Here is an 11,941-nt window from a genome sequence, read left to right on the forward strand (position 1 = left end):
CAGGTGTAAGGTGATTAACACCCAGGTACCTACTTACTGCTAGGTGAACAGTGGTAGCAGGTGTAAGGTGATTAACACCCAGGTACCTACTTACTGCTAGGTGAACAGGGACAATGAATGCTGGATAATACGTACATCATTTAATTTAATTACAAAGTCTTAGAAAATAATGAAAGAATAAGTACATAGTGTACGTGTGTGTAGCGCACGTACATGTGTAGCGCACGTACATGTGTAGCGCACGTACATGTGTAGCGCACGTACATGTGTAGCGCACGTACATGTGTAGCGCACGTACATGTGTAGCGCACGTACATGTGTAGCGCACGTACATGTGTAGCGCACGTACATGTGTAGCGCACGTACATGTGTAGCGCACGTACATGTGCAGCGCACGTACATGTGTAGCGCACGTACATGTGTAGCGCACGTACATGTGTAGCGCACGTACATGTACGTACGTTCACCCACATATATTGTGTATCAGTTTGTTCCATTGTGAACAAAAGAACACTTCTCTACCCTTGTACAAGTTATTTGTTCCATAAAATTACTTTGTTCCATAAGGTTATTTTGTTCCATAAAGTTACTTTGTTCCATAAAGTTATTTGTTCCATAAAATTACTTTGTTCCATAAAGTTACTTTGTTCCATAAAATTACTTTGTTCCATAAAGTTACTTTGTTCCATAAAATTACTTTGTTCCATAAAGTTACTTTGTTCCATAAAGTAACTTTGTTCCATAAAGTTACTTTGTTCCACAAAGTTACTTTGCTCCATAAAGTTACTTTGTTCCATAAAGTAACTTTGTTCCATAAAGTTACTTTGTTCCATAAAGTTACTTTGTTCCATAAAGTTACTTTGTTCCATAAAGTTACTTTTTTCCATAAAGTTACTTTGTTCCATAAAGTTACTTTGTTCCATAAGGTTACTTTGTTCCATAAAGTTACTTTGTTCCATAAAGTTACTTTGTTCCATAAGGTTACTTTGTTCCATAAAGTTACTTTGTTCCATAAGGTTACTTTGTTCCATAAAGTTACTTTGTTCAATAAAGTTACTTTGTTCCATAAGGTTACTTTGTTCCATAAAATTACTTTGTTCCATAAAGTTACTTTGTTCCATAAGGTTACTTTGTTCCATAAAGTTACTTTGTTCCATAAAGTTACTTTGTTCCATAAAGTTACTTTGTTCCATAAAGTAACTTTGTTCAATAAAGTAACTTTGTTCAATAAAGTTACTTTGTTCCATAAAGTTACTTTGTTCCATAAGGTTACTTTGTTCCATAAAGTTACTTTGTTCCATAAAGTTACTTTGTTCCATAAAGTTACTTTGTTCCATAAAGTAACTTTGTTCAATAAAGTTACTTTGTTCCATAAAGTTACTTTGTTCCATAAAGTTACTTTGTTCCATAAAGTAACTTTGTTCAATAAAGTAACTTTGTTCAATAAAGTTACTTTGTTCCATAAGGTTACTTTGTTCCATAAGTTTACTTTGTTCCATAAAGTTATTTTGTTCCATAAAGTTACTTTGTTCCATAAAGTTACTTTTTTCCATAAAGTTACTTTGTTCCATAAAGTTACTTTGTTCCATAAAGTTACTTCGCAAGGCTCTTTGTTCCATATATATATATATATATATATATATATATATATATATATATGTCGTGCCGAATAGGCAGAACTTGCGATCTTGGCTTAAAAAGCAACGCTCATCTTGCCATATAGGACAAGTAAAAATTTGTGTATGCAATTATTTCGCCAAAATCATTCTGAACCTAACGAAAAAAATATATTTGATTGTGTTTGTTAAGTGTTAAATTATTGTAAACGTATTTAAAATATATTTAGCTGGATTAGGCTGAAATAAATTGCTCTTGCTATAATAAGGTTAGGTAAGTTTTCTAAGATACTTTTGGTGCAAAATTAAAAAAAATTACATTAACATTAATGAAAAAAATATATCTTTAAACGTATAAGAGAAAATTTCAGAAAGGACTTAATTTTAAATGAGTTCTTGCTAATTGACCAGTTTTACATATTCGGCACGACATATATATATATATATATATATATATATATATATATATATATATATATATTAACTTTAATTATCAACGTTAATTATAAGATAATTAATAAAAATAATTACATAGCGTTATATTTACATTTATCTCTCACAATTATCTGACGATAATAATCCTTATGATGTATCTGGTGTAATTATGTAACGTTATAACTAGCACAGTTATTTTACGTTATTGCTGAAGTTATATCTAGGGCAATTATCTGACGTTATGTCTAAGGTAATTATCTCACGTTATATCTCAAGAAATTATCTTACGTTATATCTAAGGTAATTATCTCACGTTATATATAAATTAATTATCTTACGTTATATCTAATGTAATTATCTCACGTTATATCTAAGGTAATTATCTCACGTTATATCTAAAGTAATTATCTTACGTTATATCTAAATTATCTCACGTTATATCTAAAGAAATTATCTCACGTTATATCTAAAGTAATTATCTCACGTTATATCTAAAGTAATTATCTCACGTTATATCTAAAGTAATTATCTCACGTTATATCTCAAGTAATTATCTCACGTTATATATAAAGTAATTATCTCACGTTATATCTAAAGTAATTATCTCACGTTATATCTAAAGTAATTATCTCACGTTATATCTAAAGTAATTATGTCACGTTATATCTAAAGTAATTATCTCACGTTATATCTAAAGTAATTATCTCACGTTATATCTAAAGTAATTATCTCACGTTATGTCTAAAGTAATTATCTCACGTTATATCTAAAGTAATTATCTCACGTTATATCTAAAGTAATTATGTCACGTTATATCTAAAGTAATTATCTCACGTTATGTCTAAAGTAATTATCTCACGTTATATCTAAAGTAATTATCTCACGTTATGTCTAAAGTAATTATCTCACGTTATATCTAAAGTAATTATGTCACGTTATATCTAAAGTAATTATGTCACGTTATATCTAAAGTAATTATCTCACGTTATATCTAAAGTAATTATCTCACGTTATGTCTAAAGTAATTATCTCACGTTATATCTAAAGTAATTATGTCACGTTATATCTAAAGTAATTATGTCACGTTATATCTAAAGTAATTATCTCACGTTATATCTAAAGTAATTATCTCACGTTATATCTAAAGTAATTATCTCACGTTATATCTAAAGTAATTATGTCACGTTATATCTAAAGTAATTATCTCACGTTATATCTAAAGTAATTATCTCACGTTATATCTAAAGTAATTATCTCACGTTATGTCTAAAGTAATTATCTCACGTTATATCTAAAGTAATTATGTCACGTTATATCTAAAGTAATTATCTCACGTTATATCTAAAGTAATTATCTCACGTTATATCTAAAGTAATTATCTCACGTTATGTCTAAAGTAATTATCTCACGTTATATCTAAAGTAATTATGTCACGTTATATCTAAAGTAATTATGTCACGTTATATCTAAAGTAATTATCTCACGTTATATCTAAAGTAATTATCTCACGTTATATCTAAAGTAATTATCTTACGTTGCATTTAAGGTAATTTTAATTAAGTTTTATTTCAAGTGAACCGATAAAGAAAAAAGCGCTAAACCCGTGAGGATCATACAGCGCCTGGGTTTGATCCGAGGTAGGAGAGGAAGGCAGCTCCGGACCCTCAGATCAAGAGCTTTTCACCGTCTCTAGTCTCACAAGCAGTTCAGATCAACACCAAACTAAGTCGAGGTAAGAGACGTTTCGCTCATGGGAAGACTTTATCGAGAGAGCGAAATGTAGCGCAGTAAATATTTCTCGCTATATACAATGTTTTTTTCCCTGAACGAAAAGTCGTAAGCCGTTTTTTTCACTACGTTTCGCTCATGGATAACTTGGAAAAGTGTCCTTGAGCGAAACGTTGTGGCAAATGGCTCATGGGCCACTTGTCAGTTCATTACCCTATGAATCTCGACCGTAATTCACCGTTAACGACGCCACGATAATTACCCTAGGAATCTGTTAACGGAAATTTTGTCACAACAGAATTTGTGACAAAAAGAATTTTTGACAACAGAAATTTCTGGCAACAGGAATCAGTGTCAACAGGAATTTTTGACAACAGGAATCTGTGTCAACAGGAATTTTTGACAACAGGAATCTGTGTCAACAGGAATTTTTGACAACAGGAATCTGTGTAAACAGGAATTTTTGACAACAGGAATCTGTGTCAACAGGAATTTTTGATAACAGGAATCAGTGTCAACAGGAATTTTTGACAACAGGAATCTGTGTCAACAGGAATTTTTGACAACAGGAATCTGTGTCAACAGGAATTTTTGACAACAGGAATCTGTGTCAACAGGAATTTTTGACAACAGGAATCTGTGTCAACAGGAATTTTTGACAACAGGAATCTGTGTCAACAGGAATTTTTGACAACAGGAATCTGTGTCAACAGGAATTTTTGACAACAGGAATCAGTGTCAACAGGAATTTTTGACAACAGGAATCAGTGTCAACAGGAATTTTTGACAACAGTAATCTGTCAACAGGAATTTTTGACAACAGGAATCTGTGTCAACAGGAATTTTTGACAACAGGAATCAGTGTCAACAGGAATTTGTGACAACAGTTATTTGTCAACAGTGATTTTTGACAGCAGAAATTTTTGTCAAAAACAATTTTTGACAACAGGAATTTATGACAATTTTTGACAACAGGAATTTGTCAACAGGAATTTTTGAAAACAGAAATTTTTGACAACAGGAATTTGTGTCAACACTAATTTTTGACAACAGGAATTTTTGACAACAGGAATCTGTGTCAACAGGAATTTTTGACAACAGGAATCAGTGTCAACAGGAATTTGTGACAACAGTTATTTGTCAACAGTGATTTTTGACAGCAGAAATTTTTGTCAAAAACAATTTTTGACAACAGGAATTTATGACAATTTTTGACAACAGGAATTTGTCAACAGGAATTTTTGGAAACAGAAATTTTTGACAACAGTATTTTGAAAGCGTGTTGTGAGAGAAAGATTGCAACACAGTGTTGCTGACAGCAATAACTTGGCAGAAAGATTGCAACACAGTGTTGCTGACAGCAATAACTTGGCAGAAAGATTGCAACACAGTGTTGCTGACAGCAATAACTTGGCAGAAAGATTGCAACACAGTGTTGCTGACAGCAATAACTTGGCAGATAGATTGCAACACAGTGTTGCTGACAGCAATAACTTGGCAGAAAGATTGCAACACAGTGTTGCTGACAGCAATAACTTGGCAGAAAGATTGCAACACAGTGTTACTGACAGCAATAACTTGGCAGAAAGATTGCAACACAGTGTTACTGACAGCAATAACTTGGCAGAAAGATTGCAACACAGTGTTGCTGACAGCAATAACTTGGCAGAAAGATTGCAACACAGTGTTACTGACAGCAATAACTTGGCAGAAAGATTGCAATACAGTGTTACTGACAGCAATAACTTGGCAGAAAGATTGCAACACAGTGTTGCTGACAGCAATAACTTGGCAGAAAGATTGCAACACAGTGTTACTGACAGCAATAACTTGGCAGAAAGATTGCAACACAGTGTTACTGACAGCAATAACTTGGCAGAAAGATTGCAACACAGTGTTGCTGACAGCAATAACTTGGCAGAAAGATTGCAACACAGTGTTGCTGACAGCAATAACTTGGCAGAAAGATTGCAACACAGTGTTGCTGACAGCAATAACTTGGCAGAAAGATTGCAACACAGTGTTGCTGACAGCAATAACTTGGCAGAAAGATTGCAACACAGTGTTGCTGACAGCAATAACTTGGCAGAAAGATTGCAACACAGTGTTGCTGACAGCAATAACTTGGCAGAAAGATTGCAACACAGTGTTGCTGACAGCAATAACTTGGCAGAAAGATTGCAACACAGTGTTACTGACAGCAATAACTTGGCAGAAAGATTGCAACACAGTGTTGCTGACAGCAATAACTTGGCAGAAAGATTGCAACACAGTGTTACTGACAGCAATAACTTGGCAGAAAGATTGCAACACAGTGTTACTGACAGCAATAACTTGGCAGAAAGATTGCAACACAGTGTTGCTGACAGCAATAACTTGGCAGAAAGATTGCAACACAGTGTTGCTGACAGCAATAACTTGGCAGAAAGATTGCAACACAGTGTTGCTGACAGCAATAACTTGAGAGAAAGATTGCAACACAGTGTTGCTGACAGCAATAACTTGGCAGAAAGATTGCAACACAGTGTTACTGACAGCAATAACTTGGCAGAAAGATTGCAACACAGTGTTGCTGACAGCAATAACTTGGCAGAAAGATTGCAACACAGTGTTGCTGACAGCAATAACTTGGGAGAAATATTGCAACACAGTGTTGCTGACAGTAATATCTTGGGAGAAAGATTGCAACACAGTGTTGCTGACAGTAATATCTTGGGAGAAAGATTGCAACACAGTGTTGCTGACAGTAATATCTTGGGAGAAAGATTGCAACACAGTGTTGCTGACAGTAATATCTTGGGAGAAAGATAGCAACACAGTGTTGCTGACAGTAATATCTTGGGAGAAAGATTGCAACACAGTGTTGCTGACAGTAATATCTTGGGAGAAAGATTGCAACACAGTGTTGCTGACAGCAATATCTCGAGAGAAAGATTGCAACACAGTGTTGCTGACAGCAATAACTTGGCAGAAATATTGCAACACAGTGTTACTGACAGCAATAACTTGGCAGAAATATTGCAACACAGTGTTGCTGACAGCAATAACTTGGCAGAAATATTGCAACAGTGTTACTGACAGCAATAACTTGGCAGAAAGATTGCAACACAGTGTTGCTGACAGCAATAACTTGGCAGAAAGATTGCAACACAGTGTTGCTGACAGCAATAACTTGGCAGAAATATTGCAACACAGTGTTACTGACAGCAATAACTTGGCAGAAAGATTGCAACACAGTGTTGCTGACAGCAATAACTTGGCAGAAAGATTGCAACACAGTGTTGCTGACAGCAATAACTTGGCAGAAAGATTGCAACACAGTGTTGCTGACAGCAATAATTTGGCAGAAATATTGCAACACAGTGTTACTGACAGCAATAACTTGGCAGAAAGATTGCAACACAGTGTTGCTGACAGCAATAACTTGGCAGAAAGATTGCAACACAGTGTTGCTGACAGCAATAACTTGGCAGAAATATTGCAACACAGTGTTACTGACAGCAATAACTTGGCAGAAAGATTGCAACACAGTGTTGCTGACAGCAATAACTTGGCAGAAAGATTGCAACACAGTGTTGCTGACAGCAATAACTTGGCAGAAATATTGCAACACAGTGTTACTGACAGCAATAACTTGGCAGAAAGATTGCAACACAGTGTTGCTGACAGCAATAACTTGGCAGAAAGATTGCAACACAGTGTTGCTGACAGCAATAACTTGGCAGAAAGATTGCAACACAGTGTTACTGACAGCAATAACTTGGGAGAAATATTGCAACACAGTGTTACTGACAGCAATAACTTGGCAGAAAGATTGCAACACAGTGTTGCTGACAGCAATAACTTGGCAGAAATATTGCAACACAGTGTTACTGACAGCAATAACTTGGCAGAAAGATTGCAACACAGTGTTGCTGACAGCAATAACTTGGCAGAAAGATTGCAACACAGTGTTGCTGACAGCAATAACTTGGCAGAAATATTGCAACACAGTGTTACTGACAGCAATAACTTGGCAGAAAGATTGCAACACAGTGTTACTGTCAGCAATAACTTGAGAGAAAGATTGCAACACAGTGTTGCTGACAGCAATAACTTGGCAGAAATATTGCAACACAGTGTTACTGACAGCAATAACTTGGCAGAAAGATTGCAACACAGTGTTGCTGACAGCAATAACTTGGGAGAAAGATTGCAACACAGTGTTGTTGACAGCAATAACTTGGCAGAAAGATTGCAACACAGTGTTGCTGACAGCAATAACTTGGCAGAAAGATTGCAACACAGTGTTGCTGACAGCAATATCTCGAGAGAAAGATTGCAACACAGTGTTGCTGACAGCAATAACTTGGCAGAAAGATTGCAACACAGTGTTGCTGACAGCAATAACTTGAGAGAAAGATTGCAACACAGTGTTACTGACAGCAATAACTTGGCAGAAAGATTGCAACACAGTGTTGCTGACAGCAATAACTTGGCAGAAAGATTGCAACACAGTGTTGCTGACAGCAATAACTTGGCAGAAAGATTTCAACACAGTGTTGCTGACAGCAATAACTTGGCAGAAAGATTGCAACACAGTGTTGCTGACAGCAATAACTTGGCAGAAAGATTGCAACACAGTGTTACTGACAGCAATAACTTGGCAGAAAGATTGCAACACAGTGTTGCTGACAGCAATAACTTGGCAGAAAGATTGCAACACAGTGTTGCTGACAGCAATAACTTGGCAGAAAGATTGCAACACAGTGTTGCTGACAGCAATAACTTGGCAGAAAGATTGCAACACAGTGTTACTGACAGCAATAACTTGGCAGAAAGATTGCAACACAGTGTTGCTGACAGCAATAACTTGGCAGAAAGATTGCAACACAGTGTTGCTGACAGCAATAACTTGGCAGAAAGATTGCAACACAGTGTTGCTGACAGCAATAACTTGGCAGAAAGATTGCAACACAGTGTTGCTGACAGCAATAACTTGGCAGAAAGATTGCAACACAGTGTTACTGACAGCAATAACTTGGCAGAAAGATTGCAACACAGTGTTGCTGACAGCAATAACTTGGCAGAAAGATTGCAACACAGTGTTGCTGACAGCAATAACTTGGCAGAAAGATTGCAACACAGTGTTGCTGACAGCAATAACTTGACAGAAAGATTGCAACACAGTGTTGCTGACAGCAATATGCAGACCCACACAAGAAACACACACGAAATACTTTTGCTTAACCTCATAGAAAAAAAGTTTAATTTCTAAACACTACTGGCAAGTCTAAAGTACTTTTGTGTATTACTAAGAAACAGTTATAATGTACTTAGAAACAGTTATAATGTACTTAGAAACAGTTATAATGTACTTAGAAACAGCTATAATGTACTTAGAAACAGTTACAATGTACTTAGAAACAGTTATAATGTACTTAGAAACAGTTATAATGTACGTATAAACTGTTATAATGTACTTAGAAACATTTACAATATACTTAGAAACAGTTGCAATATACTTAGAAACAGTTACAATGTACTTAGAAACAGTTACAATGTAGCTACTTAGAAACAGTTACAATGTACTTAGAAACAGTCACAATGTACTTAGAAACAGTTACAATGTAGCTACTTAGAAAGTCACAATGTACTTAGAAACAGTTACAATGTAGCTACTTAGAAACAGTCACAATGTACTTAGAAACAGTTACAATGTAGCTACTTAGAAACAGTCACAATGTACTTAGAAACAGTTACAATGTAGCTACTTAGAAACAGTTCCAATGTTCTTGGAAACAGTTACAATGTAACTACTTAGAAACAGCTCCAATATAGTTAGAAACAGTTGCAGTGTTCTTAGAAACAGTCCAGTGTACTTAGAAACAGTTACAATGTTTTTAGATACTGTTACAATGTTCTTAGAAACAGCTACAATGTTTTTAGATACAGTTACAATGTTCTTAGAAACAGTTACAATGTACTTAGAAACAGTTATAATGTACTTAGAAACAGTTACAATGTAGTTAGAAACAGTTGCAGTGTTCTTAGAAACAGTCCAGTGTACTTAGAAACAGTTACAATGCTCTTAGAAACAGTTATAATGTACTTAGAAACAGTTACAATGTTCTTAGAAAGTTATAATGTACTTAGAAACAGTTACAATGTACTTAGAAACCGTTACAATACACTTAGAAACAGTATTTAGGACATACGTACAGTTGATGAAGATCACTGTACAGATGTACAACGTCTGCATCTTGGGTCCAGTTGATTGATGCTCAATGATGCTGTGTTGACATCAATTCTGTGTTGACATCAATTCTGTGTTGACATCAATTCTGTGTTGACATCAATTAATCTGCACTTTGTTATCATATGTTGACACTAAGGGGACTCTTACAGTTGCGTTATGTTACGTATTACGTGGTTGATTTTTCAGGTACATCACGGCGTGTTACGGAAGTTGGAACACGGGGAGGCGTGTGTACGTGTGTGCGAGCGCGTGTGTGTGTGTGTGAGAGAGAGTGTGTGTATGTGTGTGATGCAAGTGTACACGACAACGTCAGGTGGCATACTGGAGCTGTTCCACGCGTGCTGTCGCACTCACCGCCCTCCTGTCGCGCACGCACACACACACAAGCACAAGCACACACACACACACACACACACACACACACACACACACACACACACACACACACACACACACACACACACACACACACTTACCACAATCTTCAACACGTCCCTGGAAACTGGGCAACTACCTGAGGTGTGGAAGACGGCAAATGTAGTTCCCATTTTTAAAAAAGGAGACAGAAAAGAGGCACTAAACTATAGACCTGTGTCATTGACGTGTATAGTATGCAAAATTATGGAGAAGATTATCAGGAGGAGAGTGGTGGAGCACCTGGAACGGAACAAGAGTATAAATGCCAACCAGCACGGATTCACGGAAGGCAAATCCTGTGTCACAAACCTTCTGGAGTTTTATGATAAAATAACAGAAGTAAGACACGAGAGAGAGGGGTGGGTTGATTGCATCTTCTTGGACTGCAAGAAGGCCTTTGACACAGTTCCTCACAAGAGATTAGTGCAGAAGCTAGAGCATCAGGCGCATATAACAGGAAGGGCACTGCAATGGATCAGAAAATACCTGACAGGGAGGCAACAACGAGTCATGGTACGTAATGATGTATCACAGTGGGCACCTGTGACGAGCGGGGTCCCACAGGGGTCGGTCCTAGGACCAGTGCTATTTTTGGTGATGTGAAGTTAATGAGGAGAATTAAATCTGATGAGGACCAGGCAGGACTTCAAAGAGACCTGGACAGACTGGACACCTGGTCCAGCAAATGGCTTCTCGAATTTAATCCTGCCAAATGCAAAGTCATGAAGATAGGGGAAGGGCACAGAAGACCACAGACCGAGTATAGGCTAGGTGGCCAAAGACTGCAAACCTCACTCAAGGAGAAAGATCTTGGGGTGAGTATAACACCGAGCATGTCTCCGGAAGCACACATCAATCAGATAACTGCTGCAGCATATGGGCGCCTGGCAAACCTGAGAACAGCATTCCGATACCTTAGTAAGGAATCATTCAAGACACTGTACACCGTGTATGTCAGGCCCATACTGGAGTATGCAGCACCTGTTTGGAACCCGCACTTGATAAAGCACGTCAAGAAACTAGAGAAAGTACAAAGGTTTGCGACAAGGTTAGTTCCAGAGCTAAGGGGAATGTCCTATGAAGAAAGATTAAGGGAAATCGGTCTGACGACACTGGAGGACAGGAGGGTCAGGGGAGACATGATAACGACATATAAAATACTGCGTGGAATAGACAAGGTGAACAAAGACAGGATGTTCCAGGGAGGGGACACAGAAACAAGAGGCCACAATTGGAAGTTGAAGACACAAATGAGTCAGAGAGATAGTAGGAAGTATTTCTTCAGTCATAGAGTTGTAAGGCAGTGGAATAGCCTAGAAAATGACGTAGTGGAGGCAGGAACCATACACAGTTTTAAGACGAGGTTTGATAAAGCTCATGGAGCGGGGAGAGAGAGGGCCCAGTAGCAACCGGTGAAGAGGCGGGGCCAGGAGCTAAGACTCGACCCCTGCAACCACAAATAGGTGAGTACAAATAGGTGAGTACACACACACACACACACACACAC

General features: G+C 37.0%; 1 protein-coding gene across 1 annotated transcript in view; it reads right to left on the minus strand.

The window, feature by feature from the left end:
- Positions 1 to 10,324, minus strand: part of LOC138855390 (uncharacterized) — a 465,601-nt gene extending 455,277 nt beyond the window's left edge. Inside the window, exon 1 of the mRNA XM_070104528.1 lies at positions 9,981 to 10,324. Coding sequence (XP_069960629.1) covers positions 9,981 to 10,020 — 40 coding nt within the window. The 5' untranslated portion in view covers positions 10,021 to 10,324. The remainder of the gene's footprint in view (positions 1 to 9,980) is intronic.
- Positions 10,325 to 11,941: the final 1,617 nt, after the last annotated feature.

The sequence above is a fragment of the Cherax quadricarinatus genome, chromosome 92, assembly GCF_038502225.1.
Source record: "Cherax quadricarinatus isolate ZL_2023a chromosome 92, ASM3850222v1, whole genome shotgun sequence".
NCBI lineage: Eukaryota > Metazoa > Arthropoda > Malacostraca > Decapoda > Parastacidae > Cherax > Cherax quadricarinatus.